We start from the raw sequence: 25,606 nt of genomic DNA, 5'->3' as shown, positions 1-25,606 counted from the left end.
TTTACCAAAACTATTCTCAACTGTGCCAAAAAAGCACAGATGCTACCGCCACATAGGCTCCTGCATCACCAAGTATAAGGTTGCTCAACTTGTTGCCCCAGAACACAAAGAAAACAGTTTTGTGTGTTTGGGAATCATTGACCCATCCTTATCAAGCTATAGGCTAAAAGTTATTTTAAGAAGAAAGAAAAAGAAAGGCAGCACTGTATTGATTACTGTGGGCTTAACACTGATCTTCAGAACAGGCATCCTTTGACTTTAAAAAACAAGAAGTGAAGGGCAATATGAAAATGTGATTATGAACTTTGGCTTGATTAATGATCTTTTTTAACAAGTGTATTCACCCATAAAGTCACCTGGGAGGTATGTGTAATAGTCATTTGGCCACATTTAAATTTCTAGGTATAAATATGATTATCCCAGTTTGTCTCTGATTTCCTGTATTTGGCTTCTGATACTTGGATGTATAGAAAACATTACTTCCTTCTCCACATCTCACCAAGTTCTAGAACGTATACAGAGTGTTACCCTATTTCATTTCTAGATATGTGTCCAAATAAAAAGCTATACTATTGTAAAGTTTATAAGTTTTTATATGAACTAGTAAATAAATCAAGATTTTTTTCCAATGGTGAGCACTAAAACCTAAATACATTTGCAATAAGAATTTCTCCAGAAACAGAAATGTGGCTATGCATGCAATATGTTTTGTAGGAAATATTGCATTATTATTATTATTATTATTATTATTATTATTATTATTATTATTATTATTATTTTTATTAAAGAACAATCATAACAGCAAAGGGCTGCTACTTGCCTGTACTTGATCTTTCTCACTAAACTCTGATTCATCATGTTTAGTGTTTTTGCCTTCATGAAACTGCTGTATCAATGCCTAGAAAAAAGAAGATTTGCTAAATTGTTTTGTCGTGTAATAACTGTATTGGTAAGGCTACATAGTATATAATAAAGCTGCTACGTATATAAAAATAGAATAGTGTCAGTTCTATCTGTATGCTTTGAGGTTATATCTTGATGTAAATCCCTAATTCCAAAAAAGTTGGGACACTGTGTAAAATGTAAATAAAAACAGAATGCAAAGATTAGCAAATCCATATTTTATTCACAAGCGAACATAAAATATTTGATGGCTGCAAAACATCTCAAAAATGTTGGGACAGTGCAACAAGTCTGGAAAAATAAGTGTTCAATAAGAGTTTCAAAGAATCTGGAGAAATCTCTAAGCACTACGCACTCTATGCCACTGTCTTCTTCAGGACTTATGTAAAATGGCAAAAGTGGGAAACTGTTCTGTGGTCATTTGAATCTAAATTTGAATTTCATTTTGGCAACCAAAATTTGCTTGTTATCAGCGCAAGCTGTATCTCTGATGGTATGGTGGTACATTAGTGCCTGTGGAATGAGCAGCTTGCACATTTGAAAAGGCTCCATCAATGCTGAATACTACATACAGGTTTTAGAGCAGCATACGCCTCATCCAGACATCTTTTTTAAGGAAGGCATTGCATATCTCAGAAGAACAATGCTTAGCCACATGCTGTATCTATTACAATAGGGTTCGCCTCCAGGGTTTCCACTTCCGTAACCCCACCAACCCCACCTCCGCAGCCCATGGAGATTGGCCGCCGCCACCTTTCGGTCCCTGTGACTCTGCCTGTATTGTGGCGAGGCAGGGTACATGGCAGCCACTTCACCCGCCCAGCAGAAGTAAAGGCTTGTTGCTTAAACAGGGGCCATTACCGTGCCACCACATCCCAGCCCCCACCAAACCTCTGCTCACTTTTCAGATTGATGTCAAGGGCCGCAGCCACAAGTTAGCGGTGTTTGATGATTCTAGGGCGGATGCCGAATTCCTTTATTAGGGGCTCAGTCGCCAGCTTAACATCGAGTCCGAACCTCTTTCCTCGCCTCTCCTGGCTTTAGCATTCAAAGGCAATGTTCTCCACTGGACCCACTGCACAAAACCCCTCCTGGTCTCCTCTGCTAAATGTCATAAGGAATGATTATCTTTCCTCATCATCCCTTAACCACAAGCCCCTGCCATGTTCGGTTTCCCATGGTTGCAAAGGCATAAGCCTCACTTGGAGTGTTATAGTGGGGAGTCTCCTCTCATGCCAGTTGTCTCTCCGAGATTGCCCCAATACCGCGTCGCTCTGGTGAGGAACCTCCCCCAATCTCACTTCCGTCCCTGCTGAGTACCATGATCTGGGTCTTCAGCAAAACCAGAGAATAATCATTACCCCCCATTCATCCTTACGGCTGTGCCATCGACCTGCTGCCAGGTACCACACCCCTCCATGGTCGCCTTTACTAACTGACAGGTCCCAAAAGGCCATGACAGAATACATTCGGGAATCCATTGCTTCTGGGATTATTCGACCATCCCCTTTTACTGCCGGGGACAGATTTTTCTTTGTTCAGAAAAAGGATAATAGCCTCCAACTCCTCCACAGACTACTGCAGGCCATCATTATTAAAAATCGGTATCCCTTGCCCTTGATGTCCTCGGCCTTCGAGCTCCTCAAGGGAGTCACCATCACCAAGCTCAACCTTCGCAATGCTTACCACCTGGTTCGACAGCCTTTAATACCCTTAAAGGCCACAATGAATAATTGTCCTGCCGTTTCTCTTGGAACCCTAAAGCCAAATAAGCCTTCCTGAGACTCAAGAGCCAGTTTACCTCTGCACCTGTCCTTGCTCTACCCAATTCATCCGGGCAGAGTTGATGCCTCCATCTATGTGCCTATGTGTCTAACAACCACCTCCATCTATGTGCCTTCTTCTCGCACCAACCTAACCCAGCTAAACAGAACTACTCTGTCGTGGAACGCGGTCAAGCCGGTGCTCAAGGAGTGGTGGCACTGGTTGGCGGGCACAGAACACCCATTCATTGTGTGGACTGACCACCGTAACCTAGAATATCTTTGAGCAGCCACACACCTTAATCCCGGGCAAGTCAAGTGAGGCCTATTCTTCAGATATTTTCACTTCACCCACTTTTACCACTCGGGTTCTTTCTCAGTTAGATGCCCCAGATGAGGAGGAGGGAACCTCCAGCAATATCCTCAACCCATCTGTTTCAGTCCGAGCCCTTTGCCTGGACATTGAACACATGGTGCACAGGGCCACTTTCAGGCAGCCCACCCCTGTCCTCTGTCCAGAGGGGAAACTCTATGTGCCTGACCAGCTCCACTCTCAGGTCCTCCAATGCTGCCATGACTCTCACCTTTTCTGCTACCCGGCACTGCTCCTGCAGCAATGCTTTGGTGGCTCACCATGAAAGATGATGTCTGACAGTTTGTGGCCCAGTACAGTACCCCGGGGTCCTCCCCAGACCGTCTTCTTCATTCCCTTCCTGCTCCCTGCTGACCATGGTCCCACATAGCTCTGGATTTTGGTACTGGCCTACCCCTCTCGGAAGGCCATACTACCATTCTTTTGGTATGGCAAACATGATTCATAACTCTTCCCAAATGCCCCTCAGCCAGGGAAATGGCCCAACTCCTACTTCAACACAACACAGTCTTCCCACTCACACTGGGCCAAGCACAGGTGCAGTTCCGCTCCGCTTTCTGCTCCAGCCAGAAAGTCTGGTTCTCTACCAAGGACCTCCCCTAAAGGCTGCATGCAGAAAGCTAGCCCCTTGCTTCATAGGTCTTTTTCCCATATCTAAGGTCCTCAACCCTGTGACCTATGCCTCTGCCTTCCCTGAGTCCTCTGAATTCACCCTACCTTCCATGTGTCAAGCCGCAAACTGGTCCAGGTTTGCTCCCTGTATCTCCCTGTAATTCCTTATTAAAAAACTGTTCAAATTCACTCTTCGTCCTGCACTAGGGTCCAGCCGCCCACACCCTGACAACCCAGGACTCTTGGGCAGCTAGAATCCTACATCGGCCAAGAATGGGACAAGGTACTGATTCACAACACAAGCACACACAAAGGATATGCAACATGTTTGTGTGTCTAATTACTTTTTGTTCTTTAAAAAAGGAGTCACATATTTAACAAACTGAATCATGATTTTGGAAGTCAGATAAAAATGTTTTTGTTAACATTCAGACCTGACTTTTAATATATAGATCTAACTTACAAAAGATTATTTTAGTCATTCACCCAATTTAGTATTGTGTCAACAACGAGGAGACTATAATGAATGGTCCTTGCTTCAATAGTTTACAAATACTGCAAACTGCTTTAATGAATTTTAACTAGTGCAGACTTTCAAATGGATTCACCTCAATCCTAGCACACAATCATAAAACATGAATAAAGTATAGAAATGTAAAAAGCAGAGGTCACTACTTACCCGGACATTTGTCAGTTTTTTGCCACATGTAGAACAACTACCACACTGTCTGCTCTGTACCCAACCTTCTTCTGATCTCTCTGCCATTTCCTAAAAAAAGAATCTTTTATGATTAATACAATGCCCATAAAATGTGTACTATTTTCACTGATGTTTCTAAGTGCTGCTTCAGCATATTTAAAGAAATCTCCCTCCTACATACGGAATCTATTTTCTGTAGTGTTCCAGTCCCTTTTTTACATTTGCGCAGAGAAGACTGCTTCAAAATCCTTTTTTCCTGGTCATCACCTATAAAGCTCTTTCTGGCTTTGGGTGCTGCTAGTGGTTTTTCTTTGTTCCATGACAACAAATCTGTTTCTACCTGGTTTAATACGTTGCTGATTTGAAGTAGATTCCCTCACATGCAGGGAAAAAGAAATGGATGTGAATGTGATTGAAATCTCCTACATGTTAATAGTCTGAATAGAATTTAGACATTTCACTGAACAGCAGTTTAATGGCCAGGTTTGGCATGTATCCTTTTTATTTCATTACAGATTAAAGACATTAAAGTTCCAGATGGATTTCAGGTGTTTACATTAATTTGTATTTGGTAGCTGTTTAAAGAGATATCAGTGCAAGTGAAGAAGGCTGTTATTAGGCAACAAACTTATTGGAAAGATATTATTAATAATAAGTGATCTAATCAACAATAAACACACCATTTACAACATCCATTCATGTCAAGAGCATGTTTCAAATTACACCAGAGGGGTGACTTTAAGGTGTAAACTGGTAACACTTAAGAACAGATTGAACAGAAAATATAAAAATAATAAAACATTTTTAAAAGCTGCCAGGTGTGGAACAAAGTTCTTAGGACAGATGAAACCAAGATGAACTTGTGCCAAAAGTAAGTGTTTAGAGTTTTACTTTCTACTGAGATTCTGCCAAATGTTTCGAAACTGATAGGATGGTGTTTTCCAGTAGAGTGGAATAACAACCTAAAACATTTTGTCAAAGCAACTCAAGAACTTCCAGTCCATCAACTCCTGAGCAGCTTTTTACTTACTGAACACACTGAAAACAGAAAACAGACAAGCAGCAACTAAAGGCACTCAAACATCAGCATTTGGTGACTCAATGGGTTCTGGACTTCAGGCATCATTGATTTTAAAAAAAATATTCATATTTAAGAGTAACATAAATAAATAATCGATTAATTATATAAATGTATTTAAGCCTATAAATTCAGGGAGACTGTGTAAAAATAATAAAAAAACTCATGAAAAAGTTTGTTGAACTTTGGGATTAAACCTGGTATTAAGCCAGAATAAATTGGGAACAATATAGACTATATGACCAAATGTTTGTGGAAACCTGATAAGATTCCTATGTGCTTTTTTAACATCACATTCCACATTCAGTCCACATTTGCTGTTATAATAAGCTCCACTGATGTTTCACTAGATGTTGGAGTTGTGGAGATTCACTCAGCCACTAGTGTCTTAGTAAAGTCAGGTACTGATGTATGTGAGGTGAGGAGGCCCGGTGCAGTTCATGTTCACATCAATCCCAATAGGGTTGAGGTATTGTCGTGCTGAAACAGGTTTGGTCTCGTAGTTAAAATGAAAGGGAATTTTCAAGCTACTGCATCCAAAGATGTAATATACAACTTTGTGCCTCTAAATTTATAAAGCAGAGGAAGAAACACATATGGCTGGAAAAGACAAGTGTCCCAATACTTTTGTTTATATAATATATGCCATGGCCAGTATATATGGGCAAAATACCTTCACATACCAGAAAATACCTTCACATACCAGAGACTACTTTCACATCCAATTCATTTCTAATGTTTTGTTTTGTTGCCATTTCCACTTCCTTTAATGATTATGCACCTGCTTCACGAGTCTTGAGTTAAGTAACTAAATCATTACGTTTGTTAAATGTAAGCCTGTATTAGTGATTAACATGTACTGTGTTTTATTTATTTATTTATTTATTTACTTTTGTGTGTTTGTTTATTAGTATTATCCAGGCTTTTTGTTCTGGGTATTTTGTTCCCTTTCATGTTCTTTATTAAATTTCTCTGCACTCTGCATTTCCTTCTGCCATTACTCACTACTTATAACATATAATTAAAATAAGTGAATAAATAATAGAAAAGACCATTTCCCCTTTATGCCTCCACTGCTCTTTTGCTCACCATATCAGAATCATTCACTATGTTAATATGCAGGTTTATTCACTTCTTATGCATTTTACCAATGATGAACAAATCAATTAAACAAAATGCTAAATGTGAGTGAGGGTCGAACAGGTCAAACAGACTCAATCTGATTACATTTTTAGTTTTTATAGTTACATCATTTGAGATTATTAACTGTTTACTGATAGAGACTTTAAAGCAACTGTAGTTTTAAGGCACCATTGTCTCAAAACTGATTTTAATGATGTGGACATTTCGAAAATTCTATGAGACACGACTGTTTAATCTAAAGTAGTTTTAACTGTAAATCGAAATAACCTACCGACACACCTACAGACTGATGGTACCAGATATGTAAAGTTAATCTTTTAAATTGATTTGCTGTTTGTGAAAGTAAATACAGATCTGTGTACATCTTATTTACACAGTGTTATAATAGACCATGCACACCACACACACACACACACACACACACACACACACACATACATATATATATATATATATACATACAGTACAGACCAAAAGTTTGGACACACCTCATTCAAAGAGTTTTCTTTATTTTCATGACTATGAAAATTGTAGATTCACACTGAAGGCATCAAAACTATGAATTAACACATGTGGAATTATGTACATAACAAAAAAGTGGGAAACAACTGAAAATATGTCATATTGTAGGTTCTTCAAAGTAGCCACCTTTTGCTTAGATTACTGCTTTGCACACTCTTGGCATTCTCTTGATGCCTACTTTGAAGAACCTACAATATGTCATGAAAATAAAGAGAACTCTTTGAATGAGAAGGTGTGTCCAAACTTTTGGTCTGTACTGTATATATATATATATATATATTAACTACAGTAATTGTTTTCCTGAGTATTTAAAAAAAATGTTAGTTACTTTTAAAAAAAATGTACATTACTTTTCTAGTAAGATATGCAGTTTTTGTCACTTGTACATTGTTAACAGTTACTATCTAAAATGAAGGACAGGGATGTAATATTTCTCTTTCTAAACATATTTATGGAAAAAATAATAATAGAATAGAATAATAAATTCTTCTACAACCTTCTGCCATCTGCTGCTCCTTGGTGAATTCATTTAAAGGAAATGTCTTTTATGCTTGCTGTTCTAAAGATGATCAGGTTTTCATCTGGACCTGGAAAAAAGCATGTGGTAGTACGTAGTTACTGTTAACCAGTTAGACAGGAGTGTTAAGTTCTGGTCTCGCTGCCAGCAAACTGTCTCATTATTAAGAATTTATGCAATGCATTTTTGTGCATCTACTTCATGTTGTATAACATTATGATGTCAAGATGCAAATGCAGAATTATGGACTATTTTACAAGGATAAACCCTCAATACAAGCAGCAGTAAAACAATAAGAATCTATTTCTAGCAGATGAAAGTGGGAGTCTTACGGGGCAGTACGGAAGTGGGGGGAATGGACATTCAGAATGAGAGGAATATTATGTTTCCTCAAACAAATATTTCAAGAAGCAACTGGATTTTAAATATCATTTTCTAAAACCCTGGACAACAATGTACTCTTTTCTCTGTTGCACTCAAGGAAGCACTTCTGGTCCTTTAAAGTCAGGAAACCAAGAAAATACCAAGCACCTGGACTTCTCTCTGTCTCATTTTTCCTTAATTGCACAATTATTTTGCATCAGGATTAGAAATGAGATTATTTGAGGAACAGCACATGATGCAGATGTAGAGGACAGGGTAGTATGGAGACGGACAAATCAAAATCAATTCAAATTTTATTCATCACATACACATACATATAGGGTACGACATGCAGTGAAATGCTTTATATACGATGGTCCGGCAAGAGGGGAATAGGGTGGGGAGAAAGAAAAAAAGCAGATAAATAAAGTATAAATTGTGAAAACTATATAAAATAAAATATAAGATATAAAGGATATATAAAGATATGTATGTGAACAAAGAGAAAAATGTATATACAAAGAAAATCCTTATGGCAGTAGACAGTGAAACAGTAAACAAAGTGTACCAAAGTGTAAACAGTAGACAATTTTAGTGGTGGGTTGTCCATAAAGTGTCCGTGTGCAGTATGGTGCGGTGTAAGTGTCCGTAAGTGTCTGTGTGCGGTATGGTGTGGTGTAAGGGTCCGTAAGTGTCCGTGTGGTGTGGTATAAGATAAATAAATATAAAGTGCACTTTGCTGTGCAAGTCCAAAGTTTAAAGTGTCGTGGTGCAAAAGGTGAGATCTGTACAGAGAAGAAGTCTGATGATGGAGAGAGTGGACCAGCTTTTAGATCCTGGGTGTTTCCTGGTTTAAACACCGAATGGCCTGCGGGAAGAAGCTCCTCCTCATTCTCTCTGTGTTCGCTTTCATGGAGCGGAAGCGTTTCCCTGAACGCAACAAAGAGAAGAGTCCATTGTTGGGATGGCTGAGGTCCTACACAATCTTCCTGGCTCTGGTCCTGCACCGCGTGCTGTAGATGTCCTGCAGGTCAGGGAGCTCGGTGTGGACGGTACGTTCAGCTGAACGCACCATCCTCTGGAGGGCTCGTCTGTCCTGCATGGTGCTGTTCCCAAACCAGGAAGTGATGCTACTCGTCAGAACGCTCTCAATGGTGCAGGTGTAGAAAGTCTTAAGCACCTGAGAGGGTAGTTTAAAGTCCCTTAAGCATCTCAGATGGTACAGACACTGCCGGGCCTTCTTCACCAGGGGTTAGTGTGACAGGACCAAGACAGATCCTGTGTGATGTGAACACCCAATTACCGGAAACTGTCCACTCTTTCCACTGGAGTCCCGCAAATGTTTAGCGGTTGGTATGACCGCTCCCGCTTTGTGCTGAAGTCCACGATCAACTCCTTAGTTTTGCTGACGTTAAGGAGAAGGTTGTTCTCCTGGCACCATCTCTCCAGGTTTTTAACCTCCTGTAGGTAGGCCGTCTCATCGTTGTTGTTGATCAGGCCCACCACAACAGTGTCGTCAGCAAACTTGATGATGGTGGTGGAGTTGGATGTGGCCACACAGTCAAATGTGTACAGTGAGTACAGCAGGGGGTTTAGAACACAACCCTGGGGAGCTCCAGTGCTGAGGGTGAGGGTGGATGAGGTGTGTTTTCCCACCCATACGGCTTGTGGTCTGTCAGGAAGTTAGAGATCCATTGACACAGCGGCAGGCTGAGTCCCAGAACCTCCAACTTAGAGGTGAGTGTGGAGGGAATTATAGTGTTAAACACTGAAATGTAGTCCATGAACAACATCTTTACATAATTCCCGTTTCTTTGGTCGAGGTGGCTCATCGTGGTGTGGAGGAGATGAGCAATGGCGTCTTCAGTAGAGCGGTTCTGACGGTACGCAAACTGTAATGGGTCCAGTGTGTCTGGTAGTGATGCAGTGATGAAATCTCTGACCAGTCTCTCAAAGCACTTCATCACTACTGAAGTCTGGGTACAGGGCGGTAGTCATTGAGCCAGGAGGGCTGGGGTTTCTTCAAGACAGGAACAATGGTGGGCTGTTTGAAACATGAGGGGACAACAGACTGTTCCAGAGGGAGGTTGAATATCTCAGTGAACACTGGTGCTAGCTGGTCAGCGCAGGCTTTCAGAACCCGACCTGTGATGCCATCTGGTCCTGCTGCCTTCCTGGTATTCACTCTCTTGAACGCCCTCCTCACGTCATGCTCTGAGATGGTGAACGTGTTTACCTCTCCGGCTCTCTCAGCGTGCACGCTGCTTGTGCCACTAGCGCCGCTAGCGTGGTTAGCTGCAGCCTCAAAACGAGCGTAAAAGGTGTTTAGCTCATCTGCCAGAGAAGCGTCCGCATTCACCATTCTAGAGGATGGTGTTTTATAGTCCGTTATTGTCCTTAGTCCCTGCCACAGGCTCCTAGAGCCACCATGTTGAAACTGTGACTCTAGTTTCCTCCCGTAGCGCAGCTACGCACAGAAACACCATCCAGAGATGCTACGGAATCTGAAAGTTGACTCCTAGCTGCATGTGGTCCTAGTAAAAGTCCTTCCGTCTTATCTGAGTTGAGCAGAAGAAAGTTATCAAGCATCCACTGTCTAATGTCCTTTACACACTCCTCAACATTGTTAAGCTGATCTATCTCATCTGGCTTTGCTGAAATATACAGCTGTGTATCATCAGCATAGCAATGGAAGCAAATACCATGTTTATGTATAATTTTACCCAGAGGCAGCAGATAGAAAGAGAAAAGCAGTGGGCCTGAGACAGATCCTTGAGGAACACCAAACTTTACCTCAGAGAGTGTGAAGAACTCACCATTTACATCAATAAACTGATAGCAATCAGTCAAATAAGACCTGAGCCAGGAGAGAGCTGTTCTCTTTATTCCAACAACGTTCTCCAGTCCAGCAAGCAGGAGATGATGATCAGTGGTGTGAAAAGCTGCACTGAGGTCGAGCAAAACAAGTTGTTAGTGTTAAGATGATTTTCACACTATCTCACACACATCACTTTGTCTGTTCAGTGTCTATAGAATATTTACGATGTTAGTCTGTAAGGTAAACAGGGAGACTTATCTGGGCTCACACATCTCGGGCTAGTATATCCTCTTGTCTAAACAGGAAACAAGTTTAGGACAGCCTTTTCTCTGTATGTGTATATATACGTTCTGCTACCTGCAATAAAGAGAAGAAGAGGAAGAACATGCATTCTGTGTGCTGTGTATTTCTTCTTCCCTGATATCAGAAAGGCACCACGGGCATAGCAGGTCGTATGGAAAACCTCTCCAAGAATTAATTTTCGTTTGGGCATGATAAAAATCTAACACAAGTAAAGAGACAAAACCCTGATCAGAGGCCAATAACAGTCATTTACCACCTTAACTTAGCGCCGTCTCTGTGCTATGATGAGGCCGAAATCCTGACTGATACATTTCATAAATGTTCTTCCTCAGTAGATGTGAGCAGAACTGCTGTGCTACAACCTTTTCTAGAATCTTGGAGATAAAGGGGAGGTTTGATATTGGACTGTAGTTGGACAGCTGTCAGGTTTCTTAATTAGGGGGTTGATAACTGCAGTTTAAAGATTAATATCCAGTGCTAATGGAAGAGTTAATTATTTTAAAACAGGTTCAATTTCTTCTGGAATGATCTGTTTGAGGAAACTTGTAGGCGAGGGATCGAGAATGCAGGTTGATGATTTTGATGAGGAAATAAATTAAATTAAGTCGTTCTCTTAAATAGGAGTAGAACTTTGTAATTAATTGTCTGTTATAATTATTATATTATTTCCTGTTCATTTTGCTGCAGTACAGAATAAAAATCTAGGATTCTGCTTGTTATTTTCTATGAGGGAGGAGAAATATGCTGATCAGCAGCACTAAGCGATTTTCTAGAACTCAGGAGATTCTCCTTCCATCCTATTAGAAATACTGTTAATTTTGTTTGACTCCATTTACATTCTAATCTCTGAGTGGTCTGTTTTAAGGTGTGTGTTGGTATAATGATTATTATACCACTGTGCTGATTTTTTCTCCCTGACCATTTTGGTCTTAAGGGGAGCTCCATCATCTGGAGTATAACGTAACGTTGAGTCAGAGGTGGCAAAAGTACACACATTTATTACTTAAGTAGAAGTACAGATACTCATGTTTTAAAATACTCGGGTAAAAGTTGAAGTACTGATTATACCTTTTTACTTAAGTGAAAGTAAAAAAGTCTTGGCTCTGACATGTACTTAAGTAAAAAGTAGTTATTACTTCTACCTGTTTTAGCTGTTAACTGGACCTCATAGATAGATAGATAGATAGATAGATAGATAGATAGATAGATAGATAGATAGATAGATAGATAGATAGATAGATAGATAGATAGATAGATAGATAGATAGATAGATAGATAGATAGATAGATAGATAGAACTTTACTGTTATTGCACAGTACAGGTACACAGCAACGAAATGCAGTTTGGCATCTACCAGAAGTGCAAAAAGTAGTAAAAAATAGTGCAGATAAACATGTATCATATGTACAGCATGTGATATGTATGTAAGCATATGTACAGTAATTAAATATAAAGGCTATAACAGTGCAGAGACGTGTGGACATCATTAAGAGCCTTTGCTATGTTTCCACACGGACAGTTAATGAGGTGACACCGGAGAAACTGCACCTCTTCAAGTCAAGAAGCTTTTATGTATATAATCATAGACATTTTACAGATTTTAATGATGTATTGTTTTTATCTGTACGATCAATAAAGACAGTAATTTAAGGTCGTTTCTCCATTATGAGGGAAAAACCCACAAAACGCCACCCAGAGGGTAAATTGTGTAAAACATGGCGGATTTGGTGTTTGATTTGAGACTTTGTGCAGAAATAAAACAAAAGTTTACTGATTAAAATTATATTTCGGTGGAGTTTATTTATTTATTTTATATCATATATCAAGTAAAGAAAGGACGTCGAGAATAAGTGTATGTTTTGCTGGAGGTTTTAATTTCACCTCTTTTATATTTAGTTATTTATTTATGTATTTATATTTTTTATAAAAATGGTAAAAACAGAAATGCGCACTGAATTGATAGCGTGTTAATAACATTTAGTGCCGTTTACAATCATTTGAATTTTGACAGCCAAATATACACATATATATATATATAAATATACACATATATATATATTTATATATATATATATATATATATATATATATATATATATATATATATATATATTATATATATATATATATATATATATATATATATATATATATATATATATATGTATTAATACAAAACGAATTTAAAATGTTGTTACCGAATGAATGTTTCCAAACTGAAGATCCACATATAGAACACAAGCAGAGAAAAGATGATAATGATCATGAATGTGTCTGTTCTCAGTCATGTTCTCATCACTGACTCCCTCTGTTTCATCCACGTGAACCCCAAACTTCTTACTGCCTTCTAAAGAGTGAGAGTCAGGACTTTATACACCAGCGGAGTCAAAAAGACACGCAGTAATAGGAAATCAGTTGTTCGGCTGAAATCGGCGCACAGTGAAAATAAAAAATATATATTTCACCAAATCACTGGATTAAAACTAAAGTAACGAGCCAATTTTGAAAATGTAAGAAGTAAAAAGTACAGATATTTGTGTAAAAATGTAATGAGTAAAAGTAAAAAGTTGTCTAAAAAATAAATAGTGGAGTAAAAAACTGATACCAGAAAAATCTACTTAAGTACAGTAACGAAGTATTTGTACTCCGTTACTTCCCTCCTCTGCGTTGATTCTAGGTGTTCAGTGGCCCAGTCGAGCTCTGCGGGGTCAGACGGAGATCTAATTATTATCGACATTTCTGGAAGATTATTGATAAAACTCTCTGCTGTAACTGATGTGAATGTGTTTAACACGGTAACGTGGTGAGGTAGTAATGCAGTGACTGAGGCAGATTTTAAAAGAGATGAGGTACTACTACTTTCTTTCGGCTTCTCCCGTTAGGGGTCGCCACAGCGGACCCTCCGCATGTTTTGATTTGGCACATGTTTTTACGCTGGATGCCCTTCCTAACGCAACCCTCCCCAATTTATCCGGGCTTGGGACCGGCACTGAGAGTGGCTGGGGATGGATCCCTGACCGGAAATCGAACACGGGTCGCAGCGGTGAGAGCGTTGCATCTTAACCACTAGACCTCCAGGGGACCTTTAAAAGAGATGAGGTAATGATCTGAAATAACTTCAGACTGTGGAATTGCAATTATGACTACATTTTAAATTTTTTATCCAAATATTAATAACAAATCAAGAGGGTGTCACCACTATCAGTTAATCCTATAACATTCTGATTAATTCTACTGAATCTAGAATGGACACAACTGCTGCTCTTAAGGAGGCTTCCTGATTATCAAAATCAATATTAAAGTCATCAATAATTAATGCTTTGTGTAAAGAAGTAGCTAAATTTGTGACGAAATCTGCAAATTCTATGAGAAAATCAAAGTCGGGCCCCTGGGGGTCTATAAATAATAATTAATGGAAGTGACTGACTGGACCTGCTTTTGGACACTAAATATTTTATGTTGGTGTAAAGAACTTCAAATGTTTTACATTTGTGTTTAGTCTTTTGTGTGACGTTTAGATTATTATTATAAATAGCTGTGACTTCACCTCCTGTGTATGGAGGTGTATGTAACTATACTCAGGAAGACTCGCGTCATTTAATGCTACATATTCATTCAGTTTAATCCACGTTTCTGTGAAACACATTATATTAAACTTCTGGTCGGTAATAATTGGTCTTTGTTTAGCCTGATGCAGAGTCGCCACACAGGTTACTTAAACAGACTTTCTGAAAATTTCTACATTTTGGTTTTGCTCGAGGGACAGATACAGTCTCAATATGGTGGATCCTGAGTGACGGTGTGCAGCTAGCAGATGGTCAGTTTATCCTGTCTGTCTGCTCCCTGGCCTTGGCTCTGGACAGTCACTGGTTAACTAGTGCTGTTCTGAGACTATGACCTATACTACAAGAAATGAGAGCAGCACCTTCCCGAGTGGGATGGATACCATCCCGCCCTAACAGGCCTAACAGCATTGCCCTCATAATTGCTCCAATTATCTATGAAGCCCACATTGATGCTGGATCTGTGGTGATCACAAATGCTGAGCTCATAAAACTCGGAGCTACTAACCATATAGACTGTAAAGACTGCAGAAAGAACATCACTTATAATCTTATACTCCAGTAATCATGTTAGTTCTCACTGTCCAGTGTTCTTTATTGTTGAAAGATTTATGATCAAACTCTTGATGTCACCCAGATGAGGATGGGTTCCCTTTTTGAGTCTGGTTCCTCTCAAGGTTTCTTCCTCATAACATCTAAGGGAGTTTTTCCTTGCCACAGTCGCCACGGCTTGTTCATCAGGGACAAATTCACACCATTCACCATCACTGTTGATTTGTGTAAAGCTGCTTTGAGACAATGTCTGTTGTGAAAAGCGCTATACAAATAAACTTGATTAGACTTGACTTGACATTGTTTTTTGAAGCACCACTCGGACATCCAGCAGTTCAGCGGCCATAACCTGCTGTAAGCTAAATTGCCATGCCGCATTGGGGTGGGGCCAGAGCATATTACTGCATCAGACATTGCCTTCGGTAATTTACACACCTCTTTCATATTACTGTTAGTAAACTTTGACTGTCGAAGGCGTATATCATTTGCTTCTATGTAAAATACTATCTGAGAGAACATGTGCTTTCCTAAAAACCCAAGCTGACCTGTTATGTCCGGTACCATGGCTCCCAGTATACACCTGACCTGTGCTGCTGGTGCCCCTAAAGGTCTCACTACTTTCACATGCCTCACAATAAAGTCTCCTATAACCAGAGCTCTTTCAGGTTTCTCAGTGGGTGCTTCCCTGAGGAGAGCAAGCGGAGAGGAATGGTGCTCCCTTGGGCGGGCCTTAATGTTAGCTTTGGCTTTGCGACTATGCCGCTGAGATGTCACCCACTCGCCCCGCTGCGAGGGCTCTAAGGCGGGAGTCAGGGGAAAAGCTTACTCCACCTAGGGCATCCAGACTTTCCCCTGCAGAACCTGGACTGCTCTCGCACTCACTGCTTCTCTCTAGACTCTTGATGCGCTCCTCTAATGTTCTTCTCCGTCATAGAGCAAACCAACTTACACTTAACAGATAAAATTATCGCTAACAATGGAGAAAGACTGACTACACATTTTACACACTGAATGAGCTGGATGTTTACCATAGCAGAGAAATTACGTACCTTAATGTGGTTACTGTGGTGTGTGTTCGTAGTTCTGATGAGAATGACCTCCACTCACTGCTGTAAAACAGTGAATAAAGCACTCTTCCAAAAGTAAAAAAAAGAGAAGAAACGGAGCCAACGGAAAGTTGAGAATACAGGAAATCAAAACAATATTTTGAGAATTTTAATTGATGAGAGCAAAAAAAAATGAAACTGTCAAAATTTAAATGCCAGGTAGACAGATGATGGTCCACTCCCATGTACTCCAGCTTATCCCTCAGGAGCGCAGGTTGGATGGTGTTAAAACTCTGTGCTCCCTGGAAAAGTCAAAAACACTGTGCTCCCAGCCTTTTCCAGGTGTGAAAAAGCCCTATTTAGGAGGAAAATGATGGTGTCTTCCAGTCCAATGCCAGGTTGGTAGGCAAACTGGAGTGGATCCATTGATGGGCTCACCAGAGGTCGGAGGTAAGCACCAGCCTTCATCAGATGCGAAAGTCTTTTGGGCGTGAGGTCTTTCGTACAGGTACCACACAGGATGTTTTTCCCCAGCTTCAGGCTCAGATAAAACAAGTACTACAATATGCCGCACAGCTGGTCTGCACAGGTCTTATGAAGCTGGAGCTGATGCGAGGAGTGAGGAGTGCTGAAGTATAAGCCTCCTTGGAGTTGGCATAAAATAAGTCCAGTGTTTTATTGTCTATGGTGTGGCATGAAACATACGGGGTGTGTGGGCAGAGTGGAGGATGGAGGGGCATGATTAAAATCTCCAGAGATAATGAGAAGGGCATTTGGACTTCGTGTTAAGAGTCTGTTAACAACAGAATGCTGGACATCGAGTCAAGTCAAGTCAAGTCAAGTTTATTTCTATAGCACTTTTCACAACAGACATTGTCTCAAAGCAGCTTTACAGAAATCAACAGTGATGGTGAATGGTGTGCATTTGTCCCTGATGAGCAGCCGTGGGGACTGTGGCAAGGAAAAACTCCCTTAGATGTAATGAGGAAGAAACCTTGAGAGGAACCAGACTCAAAAGGGGAACCCATCCTCATCTGGGTGACATCAAGAGTTTGATCATAAATCTTTCAACAGTACAGAACACTGGAGAGTGAGAACTAACATGAGTACTGGAGTATAAGATTATAAGTAAATGTTCTTTCTACAGTCTTATACAGTCTATATGGTTAGTAGCTCCTAGTTTTATGAGCTCAACATTGCATGCCGGTTCACTGTCAGCAGAGGGGGAATATACCGAAACACATGCGAGAATTCCCTTGGCAGGTAGTACGGCCTCATGCTAGCGGCTAACAGCTCAATGTCCTTACAGCAGATCTGCTCTTTAATAGTGATGTGACCAGGTTTACACCATCTATTATTCACAAACACTGCCAGTCCTCTTACCTTTCTCTTACCGCTCTCCATCGTTCTGTCCGCATGCAGCAATCGTAATCCATTCAAAGCCACGGTCGTATCCGGTGTTAGCTTGGTTAGCCATGACTCCGTATACACCAGGGGTGGCCAACCAGTCAGAGACCAAGAGCCACATTTTTTACTGTGTTACCGCAAAGAGCCACATCATACACATGGGCACACATGAACATCACCCATCCCTGCGCGTACACACACACACACACACACACACACACACACACACACACCTCTGCTCAGCCAGATTTATTGTAAATGTCACACACCAACATAATGACAGAAATTGACTCCCACAGTTCTAAGACCACAGGACAGTCATTTTCAACAATGAACATTGTGTGCACTGTCTCACACACACAAACTCTTAGTTTAACCAAGTCCACAAACAAAAATATAATAATTTACAATAGCGTTTTTCTTTTACTGCATGTTACTTAGTGGGACTTTTGGCATTCCTTGCCTTGAACAATCCCCTTCAAATCTGCCTCGTATTCCGTTATTGCCACTCGAAGCAATTCTTTCACACGAGTGTCAGTCAGAACAGATCGATGCTTTGATTTCACGTGTTTCAGGGTCTTCACTACGCGTGTTCACTACGCTTGAGTTTAATGCGGTTTTTTCGTCAAATGCGCATGTGCGTGAGATGAATATACCGCAGGGGGGGCAATTAATTTTTACAAGGGGCCACATGAGAAACCTGAATTGTGTCAGAGGGCCACATCAACGATAATATTTTAGGGATGCACCGAAATGAAAATTCAATTCAAAAGGCAATGAAATCCATAATTTTTTGTGTTATGCCTTTTGCCTCAGCATCATCACTGGAAAACTTTCCTGCCTTTTCACAAACGTCCTCTACAGATGGAGTGCGCATGCTCGGAATGACTTTACTTTTCTGCGCCGCGTTCTTCTCATATTTAGAAGGCAATCGGGATGTTTGGATTTCAGGTGATAAATTAAACCCGACTTGGAGAAACTCTTTGCAGATACACCCCCTCTTGAAATTTCAGCATTGCATGTTTTGCACATCGCTCTCCGCACACCGCAGACATGTTGCTCTTATCCAGATAACCGTGTGCTGCTGCGTTTTTTTATTGCGTCATTACAATTGTGTTTCTGCCGTGTTGTTTCAGTGATTTAGGTATTTCGGTGCATCCCTGTATTTTATGATTGGCCTCACGCGGGCTGTAGTTTGCCCAGGTCTGATATACCGCGAAGTTTCCCAGTAGGGGCAAGCTCATTTAAGTCTTAAAATACCGTATTGAACTCAAGCAAAGTGAACACACACATTAAAAATCAAACACACACAAACTTTGATATGAACGTAAGAGCCGCATGAAACCAGGCAAAGAGCAGCATGCGGCTCGCGAGCCACGGGTTTGCCACCCCTGGTATACACCATGATGCTACACTCCCGGAATTCCCTCTGATGCCCTCGGAATCTTGTTGGGTAAAGATCTCACATTCCCCATGACGATGGATGGGAGAGTTGGTCCATAGCATCTTCTTTTTGTCCAACACAGAGCACCAGCTCGGTTCCCCTGTCTTAGATCACATTATCCGTTTTTTTCTTGGAGTAGCCCCACCGTGTTGCGGTATGCTAACAGCTGATCCCTGGTGTAAACAACGGGGCCGCGGCTGTGAACAGAGTTTCCAGACATGACTTTGAACAAAGTCCAAAATAGTATAAAAAACAGAACAAATTCTGATGTCCATTATGCAGTTCACATTCACACACATAAACTCAAAAGAAAAAGACAAAGTGCCGGAACAGTAGAAAAAATAAATGAAAAGAGTACAAACTTAAATGGGAGCTCCTGCAACAGGCTGCCATACGGGTGGCACCAAGTTGAAGATTTAACATTGCATGTAACATTGCCTCATGCTACAAAGAGTGACAAGGACACTTACAAAACACAAAACTATAGACAAATCAGTCAAGTCAAGTCAAGTTTATTTGTATAGCGCTTTTCACAACAGACATTGTCTCAAAGCAGCTTTACACAAATCAACAGTGAAGGTGAATGGTGTGTATTTATCTCTGATGAGCAAGCCATGGAGACTGTGGCAAGGAAAAACTCCCTTAGATGTTATGAGGAAGAAACCTTGAGAGGAACCAGACTCAAAAGGGGAACCCATCCTCATTTGGGTGACATCAAGAGTTTGATCATAAATCTTTCAACAATACAGAACACTGGAGAGTGAGAACTAACATGATTACTGGAGTATAAGATTATAAGTGATGTTCTTTCTACAGTCTTTGGTATAAAAGTAGGAGCTACTGAGCTCAACATTTGTGATCAGAAAGGATAAGTGTTCATTTTTAAGGAGTTGTGCCTTTCATTTGCATCAAAGTAGGTAAAATTGATTTACAATGCTCCCTAACTGCACAGATTTATTTCCCTGAAGCTTCTGCTGTTCTATCAGGACAAAATTCTAAATTCTTATTTTCATCTTTTAAACAACAAGCTTGAAAAACATTCATTTTATCCAAAAACATTAGTATTATCTTTTTTGTCTTAAACTATTATCTGCAATAATAAAAAAGATACACAATTCATGACTTGGACAATGTTTACAACTTGGTTGGATTTCACTGCAACAAACTGTGTAACAAGCTTCTCCTTCCCTCACATCCAAAAACAAACTTCTTTAGAGACTTTTGAGTTCTCGAGCGAGTCCTGTGTCGCTCTGCGACGACTTCTGGAACTGAATGAAGCACAGTGATTGGTGTGCTTTCGCTCTAGTTGCTGTGTGAAGGTGCTCTTCTGGGAGAAGCTCCCATACAAGGAATTCCGCCCTTCATTATGTCAAGCAAAACCTGGAAGGAGTGTATTTGGCAAACTTTGGAAATTTTAGTATAAGAATCCAATTAACAGTGTAAATATTTTAGACCGCATAAAATAGCATTACATCCCTTTAAAAAGAGAAACTGGTAAACATTTTGTTTAGATTAAACATTCTCAGTAGATGAACTGATTTCAGTTTATGGATTGAACAAGCACGCACACACGCACACACACGCACACACGCACGCACGCGCGCGCACACAGATGTACAATGATTTTCCCCCAATGCCGATAGGTGGCGCTCCACCCCTAACTGTCTATCTCCCAGTCAAAATGGCGACCGTCGCCCTGGTTACTGACTGACTTTTCTCTCACGGACCTGGCAACCCTCCCCCCGGTATTTCAGGAACGCGCCGGCCTGTCTCGTGAACGCGCTTAGTTGTAGTGTGGACGCGCCCGGTCACACGCCTCGTGTTCGTGTATTTGTTTATTATCTGCTCCGATTTTTGACATCCTTTATTTTTATTATAACAGACGGAATGCAGGATCGTTACGCGCGTGCACACGCCGAGGATCTCACACCGCCGGAGTAGCGCGTGCAGAGAAACGCGCTGGGAGCTTTTGTTCACCGACACACACACACACACACACACACACACACACACAAACACTCTCTCTCTCTCTCTCTCTCTCTCTCTCACACACAGACACAGACACTCATATACCCTCACACAAACACATATACACACTCACATAAACATACACTCATATACACTCGCACACAGTCATACAAACACACATACACACTCATATATACACACACGCAGGAAGACGCTCATCATGTCATCCTCTGAACTGGATTATGTTCCTCCGTGGTGGATTTATTGGCTTCATCAGTTTCCTCACATCAACCTGAGACTCCAACAAATCAACAACACCTTCAACCCCCAGGAGGAAAACTACCAGCAGGTCAGTGTTCCACATCCATAAACTACCAGCAGGTCAGTGTTCCACATCTATAAACCACCAGCAGGTCAGTGTTCCACATCTATAAACTACCAGCAGGTCAGTGTTCCACATCTATAAACCACCAGCAGGTCAGTGTTCCACATCTATAAACCACCAGCAGGTCAGTGTTCCACATCTATAAACTACCAGCAGGTCAGTGTTCCACATCTATAAACCACCAGCAGGTCAGTGTTCCACATCTATAAACCACCAGCAGGTCAGTGTTCCACATCTATAAACCACCAGCAGGTCAGTGTTCCACATCTATAAACCACCAGCAGGTCAGTGTTCCACATCTATAAACCACCAGCAGGTCAGTGTTCCACATCTATAAACTACCAGCAGGTCAGTGTTCCACATCTATAAACTACCAGCAGGTCAGTGTTCCACATCTATAAACTACCAGCAGGTCAGTGTTCCACATCTATAAACTACCAGCAGGTCAGTGTTCCACATCTATAAACTACCAGCAGGTCAGTGTTCCACATCTATAAACCACCAGCAGGTCAGTGTTCCACATCTATAAACTACCAGCAGGTCAGTGTTCCACATCCATAAACTACCAGCAGGTCAGTGTTCCACATCTATAAACTACCAGCAGGTCAGTGTTCCACATCTATAAACTACCAGCAGGTCAGTGTTCCACATCTATAAACCACCAGCAGGTCAGTGTTCCACATCTATAAACTACCAGCAGGTCAGTGTTCCACATCTATAAACCACCAGCAGGTCAGTGTTCCACATCTATAAACTACCAGCAGGTCAGTGTTCCACATCTATAAACTACCAGCAGGTCAGTGTTCCACATCTATAAAATACCAGCAGGTCAGTGTTCCACATCTATAAACTACCAGCAGGTCGGAGTTTTATATCTATATTCTTGTATCACGTGTCCCCGAGTGCAGGGCGGCGTGTCGGGACATGAGGAGATGTTTTGAAGATGTTTCAGGCTGTTTGTCAGTGTTCTCAGTTCATGATGTGCGTATAATCAGGTTCCTGCTCCTTCTACTGTCACTTCCTGTAGATTCTTCCTGAAATATGTTGCGTAAATGTGTGTGTGTGTGTGTGTGTGTGTGTGTGTGTGTGTGTGTGTGTGTGTGTGTGTGTGTGTTCTGTAATCTGGTAGTGTGTGTGTGTGTGTGTGTGTGTGTGTTTTAATGGTGTACTGCACTCTATATGGTTGGAATGACAATAAAAGCTATTTGACTTGTTTGTGACTTCCTCTGGATTTGAGGGTCATATGGAGGTCATCCTTAACATTACCCATGATTCATTAGGGATCACAGCTGTTTCCTCTGGACGACAGGAAGAGGAAATGAAACGATGATGTTTGATCTGTTTGGGGTCAGGGGTCAGTTTAGACTGAAATGTGTTTGTTAGCATGGACTTGTGTTTATAATGGATTTAAAAATATATTTTCTGCTTCATCTTTTTTCCCGTTTTAGAAGTTCAGTGTTTGAGTGCTCTCTCTCTTCTCTCTGTTTCTCTCTCTCTCTCTCTCTGTTTCTCTGTTTCTCTTTTCTCTGTTTCTCTCTCTGTTTCTCTCTGTTTCTCTCTCTTTTCTCTGTTTCTCTCTCCTCTCTCTGTTTCTCTCTCTCTTCTCTCTGTTTCTCTCTTTTCTCTGTTTCTCTCTCTTTTCTCTGTTTCTCTCTCTTTTCTCTGTTTCTCTTTCTTCTCTCTGTTTCTCTCTCTCTTCTCTCTGTTTCTCTCTCTTCTCTTTTCTCTCTCTCTTTTCTCTGTTTCTCTCTCTCTCTGTTTCTCTCTCTCATTTCTCTGTTTCTCTCTCTTTTCTCTGTTTCTCTCTTCTCTGTTTCTCTCTTTTCTCTGTTTCTCTCTTTTCTCTGTTTCTCTCTCTTTTCTCTGTTTCTCTCTCTTCTTTCTCTCTTTTTATCTTTGTTTCTCTCCATTTCTCTTTCTTTCTTTGTTTCTCTATATTTCTGCTTCTTTTTGTTTCTTTCTATTAGTCCGTCCATTCAATCGCCTCAGAACAAGAGCTCCCACAAACCTTGTGGTTGCCATAGTAATGTGTGTGTGTGTGTGTGTGTGTGTGTGTGTGTGTGTGTGTGTGTGTGTGTGTGTGTGTGAACACTTCCTTTGTCTTGTGCCTCAAAAAGCATTGAACCCTCACCATCACGCTTCCCATTCCTCTCTTTATCAACACACACACACACACACACACACACACACACACACACACACACACACACACACACATATCCTGTACTTTCTCTGCTGTGTTAGGAGATTTGGGATTTTTGTTCCTGCGTGTGGAGAGAGCTCCTCTTTCTCCTCTCCCTCTTTTTCCTCCTCTTCCTTTTCCCCCTCGTCCCCCTATTCCTCATCCTGTTCCTCCTCATCATATTCCTCCTCCTCTTCCTCATCCTCCTCCTCCTCATCCTCTTCATTATCATCCTCTTCCTCCTCATCTTCATCTTTCTCCCCTACTCATTCTCTTCCTCCTTCTTTTTTGCATTCTCCTCATCCTCATCCTCCTCTTTCTTCTTCTCCTCCTTGTCCTTCTTTTCTTCTTCCTCCTCTTACTCTCCTTCTTCACCTTTGTTCTCTTCCTTCTCCTCATCCTTTTTCCCTCTTTCTCCTCCTCAGTTCTCCACAGGAAAGTGAAGTGTTGAGTATGTGAAAAGCAGCTCAGGTGGGCTGAGGTCAGGTGACTGATTTTGAGAACATTTGGTAGCTGTAAGAAGCTGTAAAGCTCTATTTACTTCAGACTTCATCCTGCTCCTCCCTTCCATCAGCAGTCACATCAGCAATAAACACCAGTGGCCCAGTTCCATTAGCAGCTGTACATGCAAATGCTAACACGGCCTCCATGTAGGATTTACTGCTACTCTTTTGGGAAGATGTTCCTCTGGATTGTGTGAAGATTTTGTGGAGCTTCATTCAGATATAAGTGTGTTCAGTAAAGTCAAGTAGTGATGTAGGTAAGAAGGTGAGGGGGTTCCTGGGGTGCAGCCAGCGTTCACATCCATCACAATGGTCTATAATAGGGTTGGAGCTCTATAGCAGGAGATCTTCCACTCCAACCCATGGAAAGCAGATCTTCATGGAGTTTATTACATCAAACGCAAATATAAAAATAAATTTCAGATTACTCTTAAAAAGAAAGAAAATAAATAAATAAATGAAGTAAACACATTGTTGAGAGTTCTGTGTTTTAGTTTGAGATGATCGCAGACTTTGGGAAATTTCTATCGTTTTCTTTGGACTGAATCCGATGGAATCGCGTTTCTGTCACATTAAAATTTTGTCTAATTCTCACTTTTTCCTGGCAATTACAATTTTATTTCTCATAAACATCCAACATTTCTGGTGCCTCCACCTGTAAGCATGTTTTGTGGCTGAAGTGTGAAGCTTTTGGTGTATAAACGAAGCTCTTCTGCGTCATGTGTCTCGTTCCGTCTCCTCCAGAGCTGATTGTTGGAGTTCTCTCCAGGGTTCAGGGGCTCAGTTTAATACCATGTGATATTACTGACTGTAGTGATTTCGTCTTTAAAGTGTAAAGTTCTCTGGTGTTACAGAGGGGTGGTGCCGCCCGAGTGGCTGAAATAAAGTCAAAATTAAGCAAACTTTTTATTTAATGTGTTTGTGCGCGTGTGTGTACTTTTGCACTGAATTATGTGTTTGTATATAAACTCTGTGTGTGTGTGTGTGTGTGTGTGTGTGTGTGTGTACTTTTGCACTGAATTATGTGTTTATATATAAACTGTGTGTGTGTGTGTGTGTGTGTGTGCATGTGTGTACTTTTGCACTGAATTATGTGTTTGTACATAAACTGTGTGTGTGTGTGTGTGTGTGTGTGTGTGTGTGTACTTTTGCACTGAATTATGTGTTTATATATAAACTGTGTGTGTGTGTGCGTGTGTGTGTGTGTGTGTGTGTGTGTGTGTGTACTTTTGCACTGAATTATGTGTTTGTATATAAACTGTGTGTGTGTACTTTTGCACTGATTTATGTGTTTGTATATAAACTGTGTGTGCGTACGTGTGTACTTTTGCACTGAAATGTGTTTATATATAAACTGTGTGTGTGCGTACGTGTGTGTGTGTGTGTACTTTTGCACTGATTTATGTGTTTGTATATAAACTGTGTGTGTGTGTTTTGCAGTCTCTGCTCTTCCTGGTGTGT

The 25,606-nt window shown here is 40.9% G+C and overlaps 1 protein-coding gene and 1 long non-coding RNA gene across 4 annotated transcripts in view; one reads left to right on the top strand and one right to left on the bottom strand.

Moving 5' to 3' along the window:
- Positions 1 to 816: 816 nt before the first annotated feature.
- LOC124388529 lies at positions 817 to 7,663 on the bottom strand. The gene is made up of 3 exons (XR_006926435.1): positions 7,591 to 7,663; positions 4,331 to 4,420; positions 817 to 898 (listed from the first exon to the last, which is right to left on the bottom strand). It is a non-coding gene; the product is annotated as an uncharacterized LOC124388529 (long non-coding RNA).
- Positions 7,664 to 20,840: 13,177 nt separating this feature from the next.
- Positions 20,841 to 25,606, top strand: part of ttyh2 (tweety family member 2) — a 28,060-nt gene continuing 23,294 nt past the window's right edge. Inside the window, exon 1 of one of the 3 annotated variants that reach the window (XM_046853133.1) lies at positions 20,841 to 21,424. In XM_046853133.1, coding sequence (XP_046709089.1) covers positions 21,296 to 21,424 — 129 coding nt within the window. In that variant the 5' untranslated portion in view covers positions 20,841 to 21,295. The remainder of the gene's footprint in view (positions 21,425 to 25,606) is intronic. The other 2 variants (XM_046853132.1, XM_046853131.1) reach the window with 2 other exon arrangements.

This window comes from Silurus meridionalis, chromosome 7 (assembly GCF_014805685.1).
Source record: "Silurus meridionalis isolate SWU-2019-XX chromosome 7, ASM1480568v1, whole genome shotgun sequence".
Lineage (NCBI taxonomy): Eukaryota > Metazoa > Chordata > Actinopteri > Siluriformes > Siluridae > Silurus > Silurus meridionalis.
The sequence above is the reverse complement of the archived record's forward strand: the minus strand, read 5'-3'. Positions and strand labels throughout refer to the sequence as shown.